The sequence below is a fragment of the Dasypus novemcinctus genome, chromosome 20 (assembly GCF_030445035.2).
Source record: "Dasypus novemcinctus isolate mDasNov1 chromosome 20, mDasNov1.1.hap2, whole genome shotgun sequence".
NCBI classification, from domain to species: Eukaryota; Metazoa; Chordata; class Mammalia; order Cingulata; family Dasypodidae; genus Dasypus; species Dasypus novemcinctus.
This window is the reverse complement of record NC_080692.1, coordinates 6458797-6482578: the sequence shown is the minus strand read 5'-3', so window position 1 is coordinate 6482578 and position 23782 is coordinate 6458797. Positions and strand designations below refer to the sequence as shown.

The 23782-nt window shown below is 41.7% G+C and overlaps 1 protein-coding gene across 2 annotated transcripts in view; it reads left to right on the top strand.

The window, feature by feature from the left end:
- The window catches only part of PRPF18 (pre-mRNA processing factor 18), a 56680-nt gene extending 33402 nt beyond the window's left edge, over positions 1–23278 (top strand). For both annotated transcript variants that reach the window (XM_004451688.5, XM_004451689.4), the window contains 2 exons: positions 1308–1463; positions 20200–23278. In XM_004451688.5, the coding sequence (XP_004451745.1) occupies positions 1308–1463; positions 20200–20280 (237 nt within the window). In that variant the 3' untranslated portion in view covers positions 20281–23278. The remainder of the gene's footprint in view (positions 1–1307; positions 1464–20199) is intronic.
- Positions 23279–23782: the final 504 nt, after the last annotated feature.

The following is a 23782-nucleotide window of genomic DNA, read 5'->3' as shown; positions in this document are numbered from 1 at the left end:
GCCTGGGTATCTGGGCAGCCCACTAGGGGCTGCCCCATGCCAGAGAGGCTACAGTGGGGATGAAGAGCCCGTTAGATTTCTCAGAGGAAATACCTTTGCATTATGGTCATCAGGTTCATTCTTAGGTGGTTTCTGTCACAGGTGTGACTCTCAGTCAAGAGTGCTTTGGAGTGGATAGGTGAGGCCACCACCTGCAGAAAGAATTCCAGGCACGGCCTACTGACGCCTGCCTCCTCCCCTTTTCCTCTCATTATTATCTATCAGAATCAGGTGAAAGTTTATTTTGCATAAACTTGCAGAAAGGACCAGAAAGCTTTAATAACCTATTTGGCTAGTTTTCTCTGGAAACTTAGGAAAACTAAATATTGAATTTTTGTCAGTTAATGTCAAATGTTAAAATTTACACACATGAGAATCTCTGATAAAAATGTGCATATCTTCCCATTTAAAATGAAGCTTTATACAGTCTTTTGAGTAGAACAAGTTCAGGTTTACCTTAGCTTAGACAATAATCTTGCATTAGCCTGTTTGTAGTATTTGATTTTCTTTAGTCAGTGCTACATGTCACTCACATGGGTGTTTGAGTTTTGAACTTAAAAACCCTTTGAGGCTGGCTTTCTAAACTCCTCTGAGACCCTTGGTGTCCTTTAAAATGTGCTTGCCTTCGGTTTCGTTTTTCCCCTCCTTCTTCCTCACAGCTAACCAGGCTTTGTTGAAAAGAGCCACTTGTTTTCTGTGGGCTTTAGGTTTTGTGTCTTTGCTTTAAGATTCTTGGGAGGCTTGGGTGAGCCAAAGTGAGACCACCTCAGCTTTTAGCGGTTTGACTGGAGTGCCGGCATTTACTCCCTGTTGCTATCTGTAAGGGACTTGTGTGTAGTCTCCAAACACCGAGCACCCACTGCTTCCCAAGACCTGCCCTCCATGCAGGCAGCAGGGATTATGAAACCCCTGATGGAGAGCACTGAGTCGAAAGGAGAGCCGAATTACAGAGTGTGCTAGAGCATCAGATGACCTACCTGGTCATTGCAGGTCTGGAACATGTTGATCTCCATTGCACAAGTGGGAAAGGGACGTTCGTCTTTTTTAGCTTTGGTTTCTGTTTTTCTGTGGATGTTTGTGGTCCTGGCAGGGCATTCACCCACTTACTTTTTAATTTGTTTTGTCTGAGTAACGGGAATGATAATATTGTCAGCATTCCTACACAAGGGATGAAAATTAAGTCACCAATGACTGAAATACTTGAAATGAAAATTCATACCTTCTCTGTAGTTTTGCTTTTCTGATCCCTTGTTACACTTTCTTTTCAGGCTAATGATGCTTATCTTCAGATGGCCATTGGAAATGCCCCTTGGCCCATTGGTGTCACTATGGTTGGTATCCATGCCAGAACTGGTAGGGAGAAGATTTTTTCCAAGCATGTTGCCCATGTCTTAAATGATGAAACACAGCGGAAGTATATTCAGGTAAGCAGTTTGGGGAGAGAAATAAATTGATCTGGAAGTTAGCCTTCTGTGAAATTCACAAGAACAGGCAAAGAATTATAGCAAATGGACATAGCATGAGAGGATGAAAATCCATTCTTTCTAAGTACTTGTATTTAAGATACCTTAACTGAACAAGATAAAGGCCATTTAAGTTTCATGTGTCATGTCAGGATGAAGTATTATGATTGAATTACCTTAGCCTGGAAGTAAACTTGTGCAGTTTGCTTTTTTTCTCTTTTTTTTGGAAAACATATATATTAGCAAGTAAAATTTGATCTCATCAAAGAATTTGGAAATTTACTGAAGAACAATAAAGAATATTTTGCAGTGAAACCTGTTTTATTATTTTCAAGTAGATGTAACATTTATTAGGCTAAAAATGTGTAGATAGTGAAGATTTGGCTTTAATGAATATAATAGTTTTAAGTAGCCCGTAATAGTACTTTCTAATTGTATGAATAGGTCTAAAGCGTTTATAGTTTATTTTCTTAAAGCGGCATACGCCTCACATAAACTTGCATGCACTGTTGTTGTGTTAAAACTTTTCTCTTAGTGGGGCAAACATCAATTATTAGCTTTTGCCAAGTGGACATAAACCTAGGATTGTGTGTGCATAATAACTTTAGCTCTGTGTTAATTCTAAAATTTGAAGATGATACTCTGGAAGTTTACCTAAAATTTATAGTTGACTTAAAATGCATAAAGTATGCCCAGATTTTGTACCAGAGAACACTCATCACCATATTCATGTATAATTTTTGTTTGTATTTCGATCCCAAGTGCTGAACATTAGTTTATATGTCATGCTTACACTTTAAAGTATGATATCAACCTGATTTCTTAATATGAATGTAGAATTTATAGAGTTCAAATATTCTTGTGGAAGTTCAAGCACATTTCCATTTCTTAATAAGCACCTGTGACTGTGCTGAAGGCAAAAAGCTTTCAGCTGGAAAAAAAAAATGTTTGGCTTTAACAATAAAAGACTCAAAGATTCCAATGATTAAATTTGCTGACTGTGTTCAGCTATGTATAAGTTCATGTCTGAATTGTCTTACAGGCATTATTTCTTTCTGTAAACAATGGATTGGTCTCTGCCTCACCATAGAATGATTTTTTTTTTTAACAAAAATACCTAACATTCATTTAAAAACATTTCTGATTTTGGAAGCTTTGTAATAGGCTTTCCTGCCTCCACTGTTCTGCCTTTTTAACTGTTCTTGTTCCTTTTTTCCTGATGTGATTTAGGGCAGTTGGTGAACATAGAGTATTGGAACTTTAAGAAGGTGTTTGACCTGGATCCATTGGTCCTCTTTTGGACTGATGTAGGCATGATAATCCCAGGTGGATTCACAGTTTGTTGAGTGAGGGAGGCCATGGGTCCATCACTTGGGTGGTGCTAGTGACGCACTGCCCTGTACAAAACTGATCTGGATGACTATGTAGGGAGGTCTGTTGATCCAATTTGCAGGCAACAAACTAGAAGGGATCGGATATATGTGAAGGTTGAAAAGAAATTGTTATTCTAGAAGTTTTTGACAGACTGGAGAGAAGGGCACATTCTAAAAACATAATATTTAGTATGGATGACCAGAAGAAAATTTGGATCCAGTAAGCCAGAGCTTAAGGAAAGAATTTTGAGCAGTGGGTACAAAAAAGCATTAGAGGATTGAGTGGACCATGAGCACAGTTCAGTTAGTAGTGTGCCGTGGCCTGCAGAGAGGCCAGGGTTGCTTGTGGTCTGTCATTAGACATGATAACTGTCATTCTGCAGGGCAGGGACATAGTGCTCTGTTGAACCCCAAGACTCCAGAGCAGTACCTAACTCAGGCTGGTCGGTCAAGAAAGATTTGCTGACCAAATGAATACTTGGTTCAACAGGAAAGGTCCTTGTGAAAGGGGGACCCTTGGTCGAGGCCTGGGCAAGAGAGCTTTAACTAATGGAAGAGTTTTCTTGTACAAGAGGGATTAAACTTCCCCTGTCTAGTTAAGGACCAGGTAAGGCACAGGAAGACAGATTTCTGGTCAGTATAAGGAAAAACTTTTTTTTTTTTTAACTTTTAATTTTGAAGTAATTATTGACTTAGAAGAAGCTGCAAAAATAAGAAAAGCTTTTTTTTAAATTAGAGAAGTTGTAGGTTTACAGAAAAACATTTACAGAAAGAATAGAGTTTCCATATACCTCCCCCTCACACATGCAGTCTTTTAACACTTTAAAATTTCCATTCTGATAACAGATAATTTAAAATTTCCCATTTTAACCACTTTGAAATATAAAATTGAGTGGTGGTAATTACATTCACAGTGTTGCACTACCGTCACCACCATCCCTTACCAAAATTCTTCCCTCACCCTGAGCAGAAGTTCTACCAGGTAAGCATTCCCTACCCCATTCCCTACTCCATTCCCTACTCCCACCTCGGCCCCTGTTGGCCTGTATTTTAGCTTCTGGTTCTATAAATTTGCATATTTAAATTATTTCATATAAATGAGATCGTACAATCTCTGTCCTTTTGTGTCTCACTAATTTCACTCAACATGATATCTCCATCCATTCTACATATAGCATGCATCAGAAGTACATTCCTTTCTATGACTGAATAATATTCCATTGTATGGAAATACCACACTTTGTTTATCCATTCGTCAGTTGGTGGGTTCTTGGGTTGTTTCCATCTTTTGGCAATTGTGAATAATGCGGCACCATTTTATATTCCTCCCAGCAGTGAATGAGTGTTCCTTTTTCTCCTCATCCTTTCTAACACTTGTTATTTTCTGATTTTTCAGTAGCAGCCATTTTGTTGGGTGTGAAATGATACCACATTATGATTCTGATTTGCATTTCCCTGATGGCTAATGATGCTGAGCACTTTTTCCAATGGGCTTATAGGCCATTTGTTTATCTTCTTTGGAGAAATGTCTTTTTAAGTCTTTTGCCCATATTTTAAATTGGGTTGTTTGTCTTTTTGTTATTGAGTTATAAGATTTCATTATATATTCTGGGTATTAAACTCATAATTGGGTATGTGGTTCCCAAATATTTTCTCCCATTCTGTAGGTTGTCTTTTTATTTTCAAATAAAGTCCTTTGATGCACAAAAGTTTTAAATTTTGATGAAGTCCCATTTATCTATTATTTATTATCTTATCTAACATAAGGTCCTGAAAAAGTTTCTGGTTGTTTCTAGGAGTTTTATAGTTTCTTATAGTTAGATCTTTGATCCTTTTTGATTTACTTTTTGTGTATGATGTGAGGTAGAGTTTCATTATTAAGAATGAAGACCTTCATTCTTTTGCATATAGAAGTCCAGTTTTCCTAGCACCATTTGTTGAAGAGACTATTATTTCTTCATTGAGTGGACTCAACACTCTTGTCAAAAATCGGTTGGCTTTGGCTGTGAGAGTAGTTTTCTAAACTCTGGATTTGATTCCATTGGTCTATTTCTCTGTCCTTGTGCCAGTATCATGTTGTTTTGATTAATTTAGCTTCATAATAAGTCTTAAAATAGGGAAGTATGAGTCCTCCAACTTTGTTCGTCTCATTCAATATGGTTTTGACTATTTGGGGCCCCTTACTCTTCTGTATAAATTTGATTATTAGCTTTTGCATTTTTGCAGTGATGGCTGATGACATTTTCATTGGGATGGTGTTGATTCTATAAATTATTTTTTGTGCAGTTGGCATCTTAGCAATATTAATCTTCCAGTTCAGGAACACAAAATGTTCTTCCATTTATTTCGGTCTTCTGTGATTATTTTTTAGCAATGTTTTGTAGTTTTTTGGTAGACTAGTCCTCTACATCCTTGGTTGCATTTATTCCTAGATATTTGATTTAAAAGTTGCCATTGTGAATAGAATTTTTTTCTTGATTGATCTTTGCTTGTGTATAGAAAAACTACTGAGTTTTAGGTGTTAATCTTGTACCCTGCCACTTTGCAGAATTCATTTATTAGCTCTAGGAGCTTTGTTGTGGATCTTTCAGGATTTTCTCTCTATCGGGTCATATCCTCTGCAAATAGGGAAAGTTTTGCCTCTTTCTTTATAGTTTATTCCTTCCTTGCCTAACTGCTCTGGCTAGCACTTCCACTCCAATGTAGAATAACCGTGGTATCCTTTTCTTGTTCCTTTTTTTTCCTCGTCAGAGGCACGGGAAGTGTGGGCAGCGCCATTCCTGGGCAGGCTGCACTTTCTTTCGTGCTAGGTGGCTCTCCTTATGGGGCGCACTCCTTGTGCATGGGGCTCCCCTACGCGGGGGACACCCCTGCATGGCACGGCACTCCTTGTGCACATCAGCACTGCGCATGGGCCAGCTCCACACGGGTCAAGGAGGCCCGGGGTTTGAACTGCGGACCTCCCGTGTGGTAGATGGATGCCCTAACCACTGGGCCAAGTCCGTTTCCCTCTTGTTCCTGATCTTAGAGGGAAAGCTTTCAGTCTTTCAGTTTTTTAGCCGTTGACTTTTCATATGTGCTTTTTTTTTTTTTTTAAGATTTTTTTTTCTCACCCCTTCCTCCCCTCAGTTATCTGCTCTCTGTGTCCATTCACTGTGTGTTTTCCTGTGTCTGCTTGTATTCTTGTCAGCAGCACCGGGAATCTGTGTCTCTTTTTGTTAAATCATCTTGCTGCGTCAGCTCCATGTGTGCAGCCCCACTCCTGAGCAGGCTGCACTTTTTTTTCATGTGGGGTGGTTCTCCTTACAGGGCACGCTCCTTGTGCATGGGGCTCCACTACACAGGGGACACCCCTGTATGGCACAGCGCTCCTGGTGCACATCAGCACTGCGCATGGGCCATCTTCACCACATGGGTGAGGAGGCCCTGGGTTTGAACCCTGGACCGCCCATGTGGTAGGCAGATGCTCTATCCATTGAGCCAAATCCGCTTCCCCATATGTGCTCTTTATAATGTTGAGGAAGTTTCCTTCTATTCCTAGTGTTCTAAATGTTTTTATCAAGCATGGTTACTGTATTTTGTCAAAAGTCTTTTCTGCATCAGTTGAGAGGATCATGTGATTTTTGTCCTTTATTTTAATTAATGTGGTACATTAATTGATTTTCTTATGCTGAACCACCCTTACAAACCTGAGAACCTGGATTAAATCCTAGCTGATGATGGTGTATAATTCTTTTTGTATGCTTTTGGATTCAGTTTTGGATTAGTATTTTGTTGAGAATTTTTTCATCTATATTCATAAGTGATAGTGAAAAGAGATTCTTTTCTTGTGGTATCTTTTTCTGGCTTTGGTATTAGGATGATGTTGGCGTCATAGAATGAATTAGGAAATGTTCCCTTCTCTTAATTTTTTGGAAGAGTTTGAGAAGGATTGTTACTGTTTCTTGGAATGTGTGGTGAAATTCACTAGTGAAGCCATTGTGTCCAGGGCTTTTCTTTATTGGGAGGTTTTTGATAATTGATTGAATCTCTTTATTTGAAAGTTATTATTCTGTTGAAATCTTTCATTTCTTCTTGAGTTAGTGTAGTCTGTGTGTTGCTAGGAATTTATCCATTTTATCTTGGTTATCTGCTTTGTTGGCATGGAATTGTTCGTAGTATCCTTTTATAGTCCTTTTTATTTCTATAGGGTAATAAGGTCCCCCCATTCATTTCTGATTTTAGTTATTTGTATTCTTTCTCTTTTTTCTTTGTGGGCCTAGCTAAAGGCTTGTTGATTTTCTTGATCTTTTCAAAGTACCAACTTTGGTTTTGTTTATTCTCTTTATTATTATTATTCTGTATTTCATTTTCTTTCTTCTAATCTTTGTTATTTCTGTCTTTCTGCTCATGTTGGGTTTAGTTTGTTGTTCTTCTAATTGCTCCAGTTGTGAGGTTAGGTCTCTGATTTGAGGTCTGTCTTTTTTTTTTCTTCAAAGATTTATTTATTTATTTCTCTACCCTTCCTCCCTGCCCCCACCCCTGTTGTTGGTTCTCTCTATCTATTTGCTGCGTTTTCTTTGTCCGCTTCTGTTGTCAGCGGCACGGGAATCTGTGTTTCTTTTTGTTGCGTCATCTTCTTGTGTCAGCTCTCCATGTGTGTGGCACCATTCCTGGGCAGGCTGCACTTTCCTTCACGCTGGGCGGCTCTCCTCACGGGGTGCACTCCTTGCATGTGGGGCTCCCCTACGCGGGGAACACCCCTGCGTGGCACGGCACTCCTTGAGCGCATCAGCACTGTGCACGGGCCAGCTCCAGACGGGTCAAGGAGGCCCGGGGCTTGAACTGCGGACCTCCCATGTGGTAGGCGGATGCCCTAACCACTGGGCCAAGTCAGCCGCCAGGTCTTTCTTTTTTAATGTAAGCATTTAGAGCTATAAATTTCTCTCTCAGCTCTGCCTTTGCTGCATCTCCTAAGTTTTGATATAGTGTGGTTTCTTTTTCATTTGCTTGAAGATGTTTCCAAATTTCTCTTCTGATTTCATTGACCCATTGGTTGTTTAAGAGTGTGTTAATTTCCACATATTTGGGGACTTCCTAGTTTCCCCTGATAATGATTTCTGTCTTCATTCCTCTGTGGTCAGAGAAGATATATTGTATGGTTTCAGTATTTTCGACTTTTTTGAGACTTGTTTTGTGACCTAACGTATTGTCAGTCTTGGAGAATGACCCATGTGCAGTTGAGAAGAATACTGTATTCTGCTGTTGTTGAATGGAGAGTTCTATATATGTCTGTTAGGTCTAGTTGGCTTATAGTATTATTCAAGTCTTCTATCCCCTTATTGATCTGTATAGGTGTTCTATCCATATTGAAAGTATATTAAACTTTTTACTCTTAATACAGAACCGTCAATTTCTCCTTCCTGATCTGTCAATAATAATATTTTCTTTTTGAATAAAAAAGCTTTTTATCAGGCAGCATTCAAAGATGGGAGTGTGCTTGTTTTGGAGGACAAGGATGTTTTCAAGTGTTGCATTGGCTCTTGCCCAGTTTGGTCTTCTAGCCCTTGTATTTCTGTGATTCCTTTCTGCCATTTTACCTAGAGGATGGGGCTTAAGCCTAAGGCTGCAAACTTGGCTGCCTGCAGCAGTGAGGTAACAAGGGAGCTATGTGTTAGGAAGTACCTGACCCTCAGCCTCTTCTGTTGCCCTGATTTTTATTTAGGTACAGATTGAAGTCATTTTCCCTTTTCCTCTCAACTTTGCTATGGGAAAAAGGAACAGTAGTGTGGCCCAGTGTTAAGCATTAGCTGATGCTTCACCTCAGGGTTGTGGAGTCACTGAGGACTGTGTAAGACCGCAGAGTGCAGTCCATTGAAAAGTTCCCTCTGCTTTCTGCTGCCAGTGGTTTCACGTGGGAATGTGGCACCCATGTTGCTGGAGCTGCCAGAAATCTTGATTTTACTGTTGAGTATACTCTGCCCATTTAAAAGTCCTTGATAATAAATTTAAAAGTTAACATTGTGCAAGGGCAAACAGAGTGCCAGTTTGTTGATCTGCACCTTAAAATAAACTTTATACACCAGAATGCTGCTCCCCACGATGGGGTTTTAGAAATTCTTGATTACAGTGGACTCGGTGTCAAGTTAATAGTAATCAAGTTAATGAAGTTATTAGTAACTTAGCTGTCTTATGAACACTTTGCTGTTTGGATTATCCCAAAGAAGGGACAATTTAAGTGTATTAATTGAGGTTTAAATAAGGGGTGGGCAGGCTTTTCTTGAGGGTCCGGTAGTGAACATGTTAGACTTTGCTGTTGACCTGGTCTCTGTCACTGCAGCTTGGCTGGACCCTGCAGTCATAGAGAGAGGCTGGTGGCCTGTGGGCCACAGTTTGCTGACTCCTCGTAAAATATAAACCACACTCTTTCCTTTATTAAGTTATTTACTGAGGAGTAATCATGAAAGTCGTTTAATTGGATTATTTCTTTTTAAATTTATGTATGATATATACAGAATGGTACATGAAATGTGCTCTTCTAGCAGTTTTATTGAGATACATTCACATACTATACAGTTCATTCAAAGAGTACAATCAATGGCTTTAGTATAGTCACAGTGTTGTGCATTCTCACCACAAAAAGTTTTAGAACAATTTCATTACTCCAAAAAGAAAAACTTCCCATCCCTTAGCAGTCACCTCTCAATCTCTCTATCCTTCCCCAGCCCTACATAACCAGTAATCTGATTCCATCTGTATAAACTGATTTACATTTACATTGTATATAAATGTAATCATATAATATGTAATACTTTGTATCTGGTTTCTTTCATTTAGCATAATGTTTGTTTTGTTTTTGCCTGATATTAACATCTTGTAACATTTAACATTCATTTGTTTAGTTTCAAAGAAAAAGTCTTATATATACAATATTACCCATATTCCTTTTTCACATGAAATTTCACTATGCTATAGTGCCATGTTACATTTTTTAGCTTTCTTTCTAGTAATATACGTGACCTTAGACTTTCCCTTTCAGCCACTGTCATACCTATGTAGTAGCCACTGCTAGTTACAAACACTATGATGTGCTTTTATCTTTATTTCCAAAGATTAACAAACAGCCTTTTACCACTTCTGCAGAGATTAACCCTCAGCTTTCCATTCTCTAACCTCATTCTGTTTTCTTGCCCCTGTATTCTAGATATTAACTCTCTGAGTTTATACAACATATTTAGTTCATAATAGCACAGTCATACAGTTATTTGTCCTTTTGTGTCTGGCTTGCTTCACTCAACATGTCCTCCAAGTTCATCCATGTTGTCACATGCTTCACAACTTCTTTTCTTCTTACAGCTGAGTAATATTCCATCGTGTGTATATACCACAGTTTATTTATCCATTTGTCAGGTGATGGGCACCTGGGTTGTTTCCATCTCTAGGCAATCATGAATAACACTGCTATGAATTGGTGTGCAGATATTTATTTGTGTCACTACTGTCAGTTCTTCTGGGTATATACCTAGTGTGGTGGTGTTGGGTCACATGGTAAGTCTATATTCAACTTCCTTAGGATCTGCCCAACAGTCTTCCACAGTGGCTGTACCATTTCATGTTCCCACCAACAGTGGATAAGCGTTCCTCTCGCTGCATGTCCTCTCCAATTCTGCAGTTCTCTGTCTTTTTAATAGTGGCCATTCTAATAGGTGTGAAATGGTATCCCATTGTCAGCTCTTTGATTCTTGATGTATAAGCATGTATCAAGATACACACCAGACTCTAGCTGTAGTACACTGTCAGCACCCCGAAGGTTCCTCCGTGCCCTTCCTGGCCAAAGTCCTTCCTCCTGTCAGAGGTCACCACCAAGCCGACTTGTCAGCAGTGCTTGGTTTTGCCTCTTCTTAGACATCATGTAGGTGTGCAGTATGTGGAGTAACTTTTTATTTAGAAATACTGGTGAGAGATACTTGCTTTATGAGAAATGACAGGAAACAATTCAAGGGATATTTTACAGCAACAGGGAATGTCTTCATCTTTTGGTTAAATGCAAACCTCTATAGAACTTAAACTGTGAAAGTTGTTCAAAGTGGTTTTTCTCACAAAAATCAAATGCACCACAGGGAGGATTTTCTTACCACGCAGATCAAAGAAAAGTTGTAGAGCATATTAGCCAGCCTCAGACAGAGTGTTAGATTTAAATTGGTGGTAACTTCAAGGCCTTTGTTCATTCTGCCAAATGCAGATGCAACCTTTGGCCCACATTTTGGTCCAGCTTCTTTTACACAGATTATAGGAAGCACTTAGAGGTGTCATAATTCACCCATTTCAGAACATCTCTTCAGGAGGTTCACATTCTAGGCATTCTTTACTTGCTGGTAAAGAGGAGGAGGAGGAAAAGGTCAGTTCACGGTCCGTGCCCTCCAGATAGATGTACTCTCCACCCTAACGCGCTGTCCCCCGCCCTGAAGCCAGCCTTGCCCAAGCAGCATCCGCAGGCTGCCTGTGCCTGCCTCCGACTGGGCAGGGCAGTGAGAGCTGCCGGGATTCGAGGGCGGGAGGACGAGTCTGGTTGTTTTTTTCCTGGCTTACTCCTTCTCGAGTCACCGTGGGCTGACTGGGCGGCTCCTCCCAAGGCCCGGCTTCTCTCAGGTGGCCACCTCCACAGTGATCCTTCTGGGCTCCAGTGATCTCCCCTTGTGCCCTGAGACCTGGAGCTGGCCACGCCCTCGGCCTGCCAGCCCTGGGCTGCTGTCCTGCCCTCGGGGTCCTCGGACCGTCTAGCATCAGGTTCTCCAGTTCGCGTGTGTCCTCTTTCCTGCTGGTGTACTTGCTACAATACAGATTTCTTTGGGGGCTTAGAAGATGAAGGAATAATATTCATCCAAAATACTTTTTCTTAAGCTTTTACTATTATGAAAAACAAGATACCTTGTAATTTACTTCTCTGACAATTTATTTTCAGTAATCTTACGTTCTGAATTCCCTAGTAAAGGCATCATTCAAGCATTAATTGTATGTCATTTATTTTGATCCATATTTCAGGTGTTGGCATGTTTTATTTATACTGACGTTTTCCAAATTTATTGTCCTTAGAACATATGTAAATTTATAACCGTGCATTGTAGAAAATGGTATAGCAAAAATATTGATTACTGCAATCAGTGATCACAACTCGAACTGTATGTTGAATCCACACCATGGTGGTTAGTGGGTGAACCTCCTCTGCAGAGGTGCTCAAATTATATATCATGTTGTGGCCCACTGTATTCATGCTGTGTCCTGGCCTGCGTGACTAGGATAAACTATAAACAACTGTCTTTCCATGTAATTCTTTTCCATCATATTTAAAAGGTAAATTTGTAGAGAAAGATATTTACTAGTATTTTACTTTATTTTTTATGTTTATCACCTTTTAATACCGTGGAACACTTGTATTTTGTGGAAACATTTTTTGGAGAATGCTGATCTCAACCGTACCATGCTCCCTTTTAGTTGGCAGCTTAGTTGATAGGAAATAAATAGGCAGTTTACTTTGGAGCATTAAATCTGATAGTTCTCAACCACATGATTGAAAAAAATAAGTCAGGTCATCCTCCACTCTGAAAGCCAGGTAGTCAAGCCAGTAAATCTACCCCTACCCCCAGGTTAGTCATCTGGTAGAAATTGTTACCTACCTTAGTAAGTAGGTGAGCACTATTTTCAGAATTGAATTACCAATTCTAATTGTGATTTGTTGCTACTTTCTGAGAAATGATGAGCCTTTGACCTGAAAAAAGGTTCCCTTATTAAAAAACAAATATATAGACAAGTGAAAAATGAGAACACTTCTCTCTTTATTACCATAAACTCTGTAAGCAGATTCTGAGTTAGTCTCAAGCTAGCAGTTTTCTTTAATTTTCTAGTAAGTCTTCCAGATGCTGAAAACTCTATACCTGTCTTTGCAATGGGCCTTTTCCCAGTAAGCACAAGTGTGGAAGTGCCTTGAACTGCAATCACCCCAAGGGACTAGATCCAGATCAGTTATATAAAAGTCTAGAGTGAGTAAGTTAGATGAGTTCAATTTTAATTATATTCTTGTGTGAAAAGAATTCCTGTAGCCACTATTTGAAGGATTGGCCTTTTTATGGATAACTACAATATTAATTGAAATTGTAGAAATGAACTTTTTAAAAATTAAGTTCACTGATTTTCAATATCATTTCAGGTCAAATGAATTTTCCTTAAAGTAGTCTGAAGTTTAGGTTAAGTTTTAACTTCAGTATCTCATGTTAATTTGTTCCTTTACTAGAGCAGTTCATTGATAGGATTTTACATAGGTGGAAGATGTCATGTAGCCTTTATTCTTCACATTCTTAGGATGTACCTCTAAATAGATCTATACTTTCATTTCCAGGAGGGCTACCTGGACTTGACAATCCCCTTTGGTCGTGTGAACCAACCCCTATAATACATCTCATCATACATATCTATATCCCCTCTTATCCCCTCTTGGTTCTGTTTCCCTGGAGAACCTTGACTAATACATGTTCTGAGGGGTTTGTACTGCTCACAGAAGAGTGAGATGCCATGCGAAAACAGGAGCCTTAAGTGACAGCCTGTGAGTTGAAAAATGAGACCTCTAGTTGCTCTTGTCTCCCGGGTCCCTACAGTGCTAGCAGCCAGGCTTTCAGCCTGTCAGGAGATGGGAGGGTTCTTCTCTGTGACAAGAAACCCTGCAGGGGTGCTGACATTCAGGTTTCCTCCAGCGCCAGGGCCAGCTTGCTGCTGCCTTATCTCGGATGACATCCAGTTGGCGAGTCCTGCCCAGTGACGACTTGGGGAGCTTCCGGGTGGCCCCTTAGTACCCTGCTCACCAACCTGAATGTTCAGCTGAGGGTCAGCACATGTTCACAGCGCATCTCCAACATGAAAAACAGACAGAGCAAACAGAGGGGTCAGAGAGAGAGTTATAGTACAGAAAACAAAAAAATTCAAACAGAACTACAGTATCCACAGATAAGGGTGTAGCCGTGAAACAAGAATAGGATGCTACAAAAAGAAAAATTAAAAGGGGTGGAAGATAAAGTTGAAAGGATTTTGAAAGTAGGAAAGGTAAGAAAATGGGATTAATATGTATGGGCTATTCAGATTCCAGAAAGAGAGAACAGAGAAATTGGAGTGTGGGAAATAAAGCTCTAATGCAAGGAAACATCACAGAGCTGAAGTCCTTGGGTTTCTAGAATAAAAAGAGGAGTTCACTGAGTACATACCAAAATGAATAAGAAAGGTCTCATTTGAAATCACAATGTAATGAAATGTTGGAATGCCAAGGATAAAGAGAAGGTTTTAAATGCTTCTGGAAAAATGAACCAGGTCACTTTACAAGGATCAGGAATTAAAATGCCATCATAATTCTCATTAACAGTACTGGAAGCTAGAAGGCAGTTGAGCAGTAGCAAGGAAAAATAATTTCCAACTCAGAATTCTCTTGTCATCAGAACTTCCACTCAGATGTGAATGTGCTAGAGACATCTTGGACAGGTGGAGTCCTGCGCTCCTTCTCTGGAATCATCCTCATCATAACTAACACAGCGCTGACATAGCACTTGCTCGTTGCTGGGCTCTGTCCTGGTCACCCGGCGTGCTTTGCTTCATAACTTGACAGCACTGTAGGAGGTTGGTGCTGTGATTTCCCAGTTTTACACATGGGAATACTGAGGCATAGAGAAGCAAGTTCCCAAAGTGATACAGCTAGTAAGTGGTAGAACTGATATTTGAACCTGGGTAGTTATACTGCCTCTCCATGAGGATCTTCTCCACCAAAATGAGGGAATCAAACAATCAATCAGGAGATGAGCTCCAGCGCGGAAATGAGGCAGGAATCCCCAGGCCGAGGGTGAAGGCAGGCTCTCAAATGGCAGCCCTGTCGGTAGGCCTGGGGTTCAGCGGGCCGGATCAGAGCAGATGGGCAAGACGGAACAGTGCTTACCCACTGCATTTGGTCATACTGAGAAGGTCTCACTGTGAGAGTGAATTAGCCATAGTTACATAGAAAAGCAGACAAACAGGAACAAGTGTCCGTGAAAGGAGATGTGATCATCAAATCATTCGTGGGTCTACTTTGAATGGTATTTGTGTAGCCATTATGAGATAAACCCTCAAAATGCATTCCACTCAAAATTGTAATTTGTGGGGATTGGGGAGAGAAAGTACATTTATGTGTGTGCATGTGTGGGGTAGAGACTAAATCCTTAGCATTCTGAAACAAAAGTCAAGCATTATCAGTATCATGTTTAGAAACATGGCGGTTAATACTGGAAGAAACACTTTAAAGATTTGAGTGGTTTCCTTGGGATTGCTGGAATCAGGGATGGGCATGGAGGCATTAGAGGACTGACCTGATCTGATTTCAGAACTGTGTGAGGGCGTGTTGTGTTTTGTTTTTGTTTTGTAGTAGTGCACACACAGAACTCTCCTGTCTTGGTCACAGCCGCATCCAGTCTGCCCGCAGACCCCGATGGTTGTGCCTGCAGCCTGCCTGGGTGCCGGTGCCTTCTCTGTACCTGCACTGTGCCCTCTGGGTGCAGCCCCCAGAGCCTGTCCTAGATCTGGTCCCCGTGCCGCTCTCATGGCCCCACTTAGGCTCCTGCCAGCACAGCAGCCAGTGGGAGTGTTTCACAGACAAAGCTGGGGATGGCACTCTGCTCAGAGCCGCAGTGGCTCCCCATTACACTCAGAACAGAAGTGTCCTTCCAGTTGCCTCCCCACACCCTTCCCTGCTTTATTTTTCTCCGTAGCATTTGTCATTAGCTAACATCTTATGTATTTTATGTATTTTTTCTACTTCCCTTTTCTACCTGTTTTGTTTCTTGTCGGTTTTCCCTAGTTAGAATATAGTCATAGTGAGGGTGAACGTTTTTTGTTTTGTTCCTCTGGTATTCTAGAGCCTTAAACAGTGCTTGGCGCATAGTAGGTGCTGAATAAAGATTTGCTAATTAAATGTATTGCTTTTATAAAACTAAAAATTAAATCTAAAATGCAGCCAACTTTTAAGGTATTTGCAGTAAGCTAAGCTAAGCATCTCATTCATTGTCTTACTGGTTAAAACATCCGCCAGTAATTTCAAACTGAAATCTGAGGGATCCAATTGAAAAGATTTGTTTCCATTTGGCAAATAACCATATGCTATCTTTAGATTATGTCCCTTTAAAAATCTATGCATTATACTTCAAATTCTTATTGCAAAAATTTACTGTAATGTTTTATGGTAGTTATTTATGACTTGAACTGTATAGTTTCACAGCCTCTTGGGAGCTAAGATTTCAGGCAGGATACTAGTATATATTTTTACGTCATTTAAATCATGCTTAGTGAATTGAAGTCAGCATCACCAGTACCTTCTATAAGGAGCAAACACCTAGGAGTCCAGTTCTCCGGCAGTCTTGGCATCAGCTCGCCTTTACTGCTCGCATTCATTCTCGCCGTGGCTTGCTGCTGGCTGCAGCTGTTGATACTCCATCAGGGCGTTCTCTTTGGTGGCGTTCCCTCTCTTCTCAGCCACTTCTTCAGGAAACTCAAGATGCCAAATTAGTGATACTGCGTAGATTTCCATGGCTACACATCGTATTTCTGCAAACACATGATTAGAACTTCACAGCAGAAGCGGGCTTGTGAGAAAGGAATGGGCTTTGTCCTAAAGTAAATACCTGATTAACATGTGGAACCAAAAGAAGAGGCGCAAGGCCAGTTTCCTGGCCCTTCTCTGCACTGCCTGCGGTGGGGAGAGTTTCTTCTGCAGTCAGCTCAGAGGTAACCTCTTTCCACACCCCAGTGTCCTGTCTCAGTTTGCCAGAGGCTGCCGAAAATAGCAGAAACGGGGTGACTTTTGTAAAGGGGATTTATTTAGGGTTAAAAGCTTACAAGCTACGAAATGTCCCTATCAAGGCACCATGAGAGATCCTTTCTCACCAAAGTCAGCTACTGGTGATCCTGGCACCCTGCCACCTGGCAAGGCACGCTAACAGCCGATACCTGCCGAGGTCCCTGCCTTCTTCCCAAGGCGCACCGTCTCCTGGCACTCGGCTGTGGCCATCAGGCATTGGCTTGTCTCTTTCCGGGCCGCCTCTGTCCGCTGAGTCCAGCGGTGGGCAGTCAGGTGTGTGGCTTGCCTCCAGCCTCTGCTGCTCACCCCCCAGCCTCCTGGGGCACGTGCTTCAGCTTCCCTCGCTGTGATTCTCGACGTCTTTCTCACACGTGGAGGGTAAAGACAGCAGCTCTCTTTTTTTGTATCTCTTTCTCCCTGTGTGTTCTCACTTTTAAAAAGACCCAGCAAGAGGGCAGAGCCCTAACCTGGGTCACACCTCTCTGACGTAGTCCAGTCAAAAAGCCTTACAGCACCACAAGTTTACAATATGGATGATGTTTGTCCATGAAAGGACTTTAAGTAAAATATTGGAAAACCATTTTTCTCTGATATTGGGTCTGTTAGATTCTAGCTAAATCCACACAAGTAATTTATATTTGTGGTGTCTGCTTAGTGCAGGACCAGACAGCTTTTGCAGGGATTCCTTGTTTGTTTTTGTTCTTTGCTTTATGTTTTTTTTTAAAGATTATTTTTTATTTATTTCTCTCCCCTTCCCTGCCCTCCCCTCTCCCAGGTGTCTGTCATCTGTGTCCTTCTGTGTCCATTCGCTGTGTGTTCTTCTGTGTCTGCTTCTATTCTTGTTGGCGGCACCTGCAGTCTGTCTTTTTGTTGCATCATCTTGCTGCGTCAGCTCTCTGTGTGTGTGGTGCCACCCTGGGCAGGCTACACTTTCCTTTGCATGGGGCGGCTCTCCTTACGGGGCACACTCCTTGCTTGTGGGGCTCCCCTACGCGGGAGACACCCCTGCGTGGCACGGCACTCTTTGTGCACGCAGCTCATCACACGGGTCAGGAGGGCCTGGGTTTGACTCTTGGACCTCCCATGTGGTAGGTGGACGCCCTCTTCGTTGAGCCAGATCCGCTTCCCTGTTTGCTTTATTTTGATTTTGGTGGAGTCATTTGAATATTTAGGTCATCACAGAGGAAGAGCTCTGAACGCTGGTGGCACCTGTTACAGTGCATGCATTTGGGGCAGTTTTTCATGCTTCTCACCCAGACCTCCAGGAGTTCGGTTGTTGGGTTGGATAATTACAGCCTCGTACTCTGCCTTCCCACTAGGTCATGCAGCTCTTCCTTGTTTAAACTGCCGGTGGTATTTCCGTATATCATTTCGAGGAAAGACAATGAATTTTGTAAGTCCCAGACAATGTGTTCGATAGATACACTTTAATATTTAACATCGAATAGTATCCTGGGCCTGAACAGTCACCCTTTGGCCTGTGTTAGGATTCGTTGTTGTTATTATGCTTGACTCTGGGTGGTTCAGGTTTTGAAAGCACAAGGTGAGAAAAAAAGTGTTAAGATAATTTGTGCCAAATATTGCTTTGGGGCTCCTTCCTTAAGTGCTGTTGTTCTTTGTTGCTGTTTTAGCACCTAATTAATATTGCTGTAGATGTATAGATTTCAGTAAAATGTCTGACCTTATAAACAAGGAAATGTGTAGGCTGGTAGTTAAAGCACGACTCATTGCTGTTGGAAAACTCCCCAAAATCGTCTGTATTGAGATCATAGTGGCACGTTGAAGGTTTCTGCCCCATCCACAGCCTCTTTGCGATGGATGTTAGCAGTTTGGTCTTAGAGGGCATGTTTCCTCAGTATGAGAAAGCTCAGCGAGTATCTATAAACTAAATGCCACGTAAGGATTTTAAAAGATCACAGACCAAAGAATGAATTGAAAGCGACTGAATGAATGTTTACCAGTGATAGTTCTGGTCATCAGTTAAAACAAGACTATCAGCTTATAGTTTAAAACAAGACTATCAGCTTATAGTTGGGAGCGAAATGGCCAATTCAGAACAGATAGGAAGCACTATAATTTTGTGAGGTCAGCGGGAATTTGTAAGTGTGTCGTAGTGGTCTCAGCAGAGCCAGAGGCTGTGGTCTCAGCTGTCTTAAGATAGGACCAGGGCCGCGCAGGCGCCCCCTTCAGCGTTCTTGGGGCTGGCCCGGACCACATGTGGGGTGTTGTATTCAGCTTTGATGCTTTTGTGAAAATGTTTTTATCCCTTAAAATTTGGTACATGAAAAAGAATAACGTATAACCTGTAAGCTATGCAGTAATTAATAGGACATACCTAAAGTCCTTACTCCTAGCTTCAGAACATTCTGAAGACCGTTGAGTCTGTGTTCTTCCTGTGTCTTTCCCAACTTTTCCTCCAGAAGTAATAACCACCCTCCTGAATTTGTGTTTGTCATTTCCTTCCTTTTTTTCACAAATATTTTTACCATATTATGTATTTCTAATTGATTTTTTTTGTTTTTTTTTTTCCCCCCCAAATGGTATTTATATACTGTAGGAAGCCTTTTGCCACTTGCTTTTTACATTCAGCATTGTTTCTAAGGTTCATATATATCACCCACCAGGGTTCCTCATCTGGATCACAGAACATAGGAAATAATTTGAATGGAAGTTTTCTCACTTATCCCTAGGATGATACTTAACTAGTATCATAGCAGAGAAATTATCTCATTACATACAGTGAATGCTTTTGGCTGGGTAATTATGGCGTAATTCTCTATTGGAACCTGACTGAGAAAGGTGGAATTGTTGCATATAGCTGTAGTTACTTAATTCATTCATGCTAAAGTTTATACATTTATTTTCCTTTGGGATGGACATTTAGGTTATTTGCCGTATTTTTTATTTTTACTTTCTGGTCGGTTCATATTATGAACAATGCTTCAGCATGAATCAGCCTTTCTCTTTTTTTTTTTTTTTTAAAGATTTATTTATTTATTTATTTCCCCCCTCCCCCGGTTGTCTGTTCTCTGTGTCTATTTGCTGCGTCTTGTTTCTTTTGTCCGCTTCTGTTGTGAACGGCACGGGAAGTGTGGGCGGCGCCATTCCTGGGCAGGCTGCACTTTCTTTCGCGCTGGGTGGCTCTCCTTACGGGGCGCACTCCTTGTGCGTGGGGCTCCCCTACGCGGGGGACACCCCTGCGTGGCAGGGCACTCCTTGCGTGCATCAGCACTGCGCATGGCCAGCTCCACACGGGTCAAGGAGGCCCGGGGTTTGAACCGCGGACCTCCCATGTGGTAGACGGACGCCCTAACCACTGGGCCAAGTCTGTTTCCCCAGCCTTTCTCTTAAGTGTCCCTCTGAGTGGAGTCACTGGGCACTGCTGCATTTGAATGGAGATACTGGCAAGCTGGAGTGGGTCCAGAGGGGGGCAGCTAAGAATCGGACAACTAGATGATAACCCACGCTTCTTTCTTTTCTTTAGGGATTGAAGAGGTTAATGACCATTTGCCAGAAGCACTTTCCCACAGATCCATCCAAGTGTGTGGAGTACAATGCACTGTGAGACCTCCGCGTGGTGCGTAAATGACAAGCAGCAGCGCGGGGGGCACCCGCTGGACTTCTGGCAGTACCAGCGGGAGCGAGGAAGGAAGAGCAGGGGAGAGTCCCGGCTCCACTGTCCCCTGAGTGCCGCGCACGGCTGGTGTGAAGAACTGCGCTGGCTTTCGTCACAGCTGACTGCACGCTGACTTTTGTGTGTCTTGCTTTCATTTTAAAGAGTCAAAAAATGAAGTTCTAAATCTAAAGACTGTTTTCCCCGCAATTTAAATGTGTAGGCCACAGTCAAAGAAGAGGGTTTATAAATGGCTTTTTCCTTCCAGATCTGAAAGTTGTGGTTAGATGATTAAAAAGAAACATTTGAGGATGGACTTAAATATTTCTGTAAAATATGATATTTTGCACATTGTCTTTTATGTAATATTTATAGAAAATATTTTTATATATGTCAACAAAAATATGGAACCGTTTAATGAAACTATAGTCCTCATATGTTGATGGAGTTTTGCTCTTATGTAAATGTTATTACAGTTAACGCAAGTGTTATTTTTAAAAAATTTTTATATTTTTATTTTTTGTATTTCAAGGCTAGGTAAGTGTTCAGTAAGCGTAAGTTGTTAGGTTGTTGTCATCATTGCTGTTTTTGCTGTTATTCGGGGTGGTCAGAGTACTTTTCAGGACATTAGGGGTGAGTACTGTGTCATCACGATAACGGTGACGACGATGGCGTCGGCTGCGGCAAGAGCTGTCGCAGGCCTAGGGCTCCTTCCTCCTCCAGCTGGTTCTGAGTTCAGCAGGGTGGAGTAGGTGGTGGGAGCTGGGACAGTGAGCGGGTGGGTGCGTCGCAGTCTCCTCTGGCCCTGGTGGGAAAGGCTGAGCACCAGTTTGGCCGCTGTGGGCCTTTGGCTGTGCGTCGTGCTCGTTTCTGCTGGTTCTCTGCATGGTGGTGGCTAAGACTCACTGCCCGCGGTCGAATCAGGGTTTCCTGCCCTCCTTGGGAACCCTTTTCTTAAGTTTGAATCAGTTAGAGTTTAGGGGGCCTTGCTAGCACAAAGGGGAGATGGACTTTCATAGAATGTAACAAGAGTCTAAACTTTCACCTTGTCTTGTTGCATGAGCACTTGTTTATAAATATTCCCCACGTTACTTTTTCTTCATTCAAAGTCAGGGCATAAATGAGAGTCATTTCCTTTTTGCTGTTAGATCATATTCACAGAAAGAAAAAATCTAAAATTCATCATTGTGGGTAGGTGGTTTGAAAAAGAAGTTATTTGGGAAAACTGTATTCTTTTACACAGTTTTTCTGTAAACCTACATCCTCTCTAATTAAAAAAAAAATTTTTTTTAAAGCAAACCAGGAGAAAAAAAGTAGAAGCTGTATTGTAGATTTGGTCTTTAAATTACTTTTATACTTAAGCCTGTTGTACGAATAGAGCTTCATCTCTAAGATATGTCTGAGAAAGTACATGGGTGAGTTAGAGAGGATTGCAGTAAGTCAATAAAAGCTACTTAAAATAAAGTTGTAACATTCTGCAGTACAGTGAATAGTAACCAGTTGAAACTTTGGTAGAAGGAGGCAGATTCAGAGGTGTGTTTTCCATTTCCCTGAAATTAAAGATTTTCAGATGACTGTGAAAATCGTGAGAATATGTAGAAAAATGACCTCTCATCTTCTCCAAACCATGAAAAGTTTCTCTCTACATATCCCATGTATTTCTGTTTTTAGCTATACAAACAATCAAGGCATATCTTTTTTAAGATTTTGAAAGCTTGATTAATCACAACCCTATAATAACTATTTTCCTTGTCTTGCTCCTCACCTCTCCCAGACTCCTAGCTGAAGGAGTTGTGTTTTTCTGGATTTAAATGAAGTAAAACACTGGTTTCCCTCAGAAGCAAATACTGGATTTCCTAGGAGTGTTCCAGCCAACTGCAAAGACCGAGCAGGACTTTTCTGCTTTGCAGCACAGAGCCCGCGGGAATCTGGAAGTCATGGCTGTGATTTCACTCTTTGGGGGAAATTAGGAAAATGAAGCTGAGGCCAAAGATAATTGGCACCTGGAGAGAGAGGGAGGACCGAGAGGGAGGACCGTCTGGGTCTCGTCGGAAGCGGGGAGGTCCCCAGGGCCCCGAGCTAGGAAGCCAGCTGTCAGTGATGACAGAAAGCTGCGACTGGCGTGGGCGGTGGGCGCCCGGCGAAGGCTCGGGGGACGCGGGACGGCCAGCGGGCGTCTCTGAGTGGTAAGCTCTTCCTTCTGGAGATTGCTGGGCCTATTCCAGCACTTTAGATGGCCCTGGGGTTTGATCCCAGTAAATAAAGTAACAACTCCTTTTTACTTGAAGGAAAGTGATAATTTATTCAGAAAGTAAACAGCTTGGGGAGACTCAAACAATGTTGCGGTCTTTGGCCCGGTTCAGTTTGGGGATTTATATCCTCAGCCACGTAAGACGCTGCTTCGCTTAGAAGGGTGGTGGTGGGGTCTTGCCAGCGAAGGGGGAGCATCAGTGTTTGATGAGGCTCTTTGGATAGCTTGACAAGCATGATCTAATGGACTGTGTCTCCCCTCCCCCTTCCCAGTTTACTCCCAAGAAGCCCCTGAAAGAATCACTGTCTCCCATAGACGTCTGTGTCGTGGTATCATATAGGGAGCCTTGAACTGAGAAGTGCTTTCTCACGGCATATTTACCCAAGAGTTTCCAGCTGTCAGAGCCGAAAGCCAGCTCTGGTCTCAAGAGGGTAACTATTGGGAAAAATGTTACGGCAACTGTTTTTCATCACAGACCCTGCAGTTAGATTTGCTGAATTATAACCACACACTGAACGGTTAATGATAACCTTAAAATCTTTTGAAATTTAAAAACAAGTTCTGATGGCATGGGGGTCATGGGGAATGCACTGTGGCTAGCAGCTACAGCTGCCGTGTGAGCCAACCCCATTCACGATTTTGGAACCACGTTTGTTAAAAAAAAAGTTTTTATTTTCATTAAAACAGTTCATTATTAAAGCGTTGGTTATTTACTTTTCCCTTTTGTAAACTCTGAGTACTCACCTAAAGCTGATCTTTTTGTCATGTGGACACGTTGCTCTATTTTGTTAGTCCACTTTCTCTTGGTTAGTGTCTCCTCCCTGTGCCTAAGCACCAGTTTTGAAATAATTGTCAGCCCTCTCAACCTTTTTTCACAGAATTCAAGCTTAACACATACTTTAACCGCAGAGGGCAGCTAAGACGTTTTGGGCCTCTTTAGGAATACTCACGGTAATCTCAGATTCGTTCTTGAGTTTCTCACTGTTACAGGCAAGTCATTAGTGCACTTGGGTCTCCTTGCCTTTCTGAACCCCCAGTTTTATTACTTGTGCAGATCAAATGGTCTCTGCTCTCAAGTGACATTGTAAACCATTAGTGTGTGGTCTGAGCCTGGTGCACACTTTCTGCCATCTTCTGAGACGAAAGGCAAGGCCATAGCTTTCCACACAATCCACAGTAAACAGTCATAAATATGTCCAACGT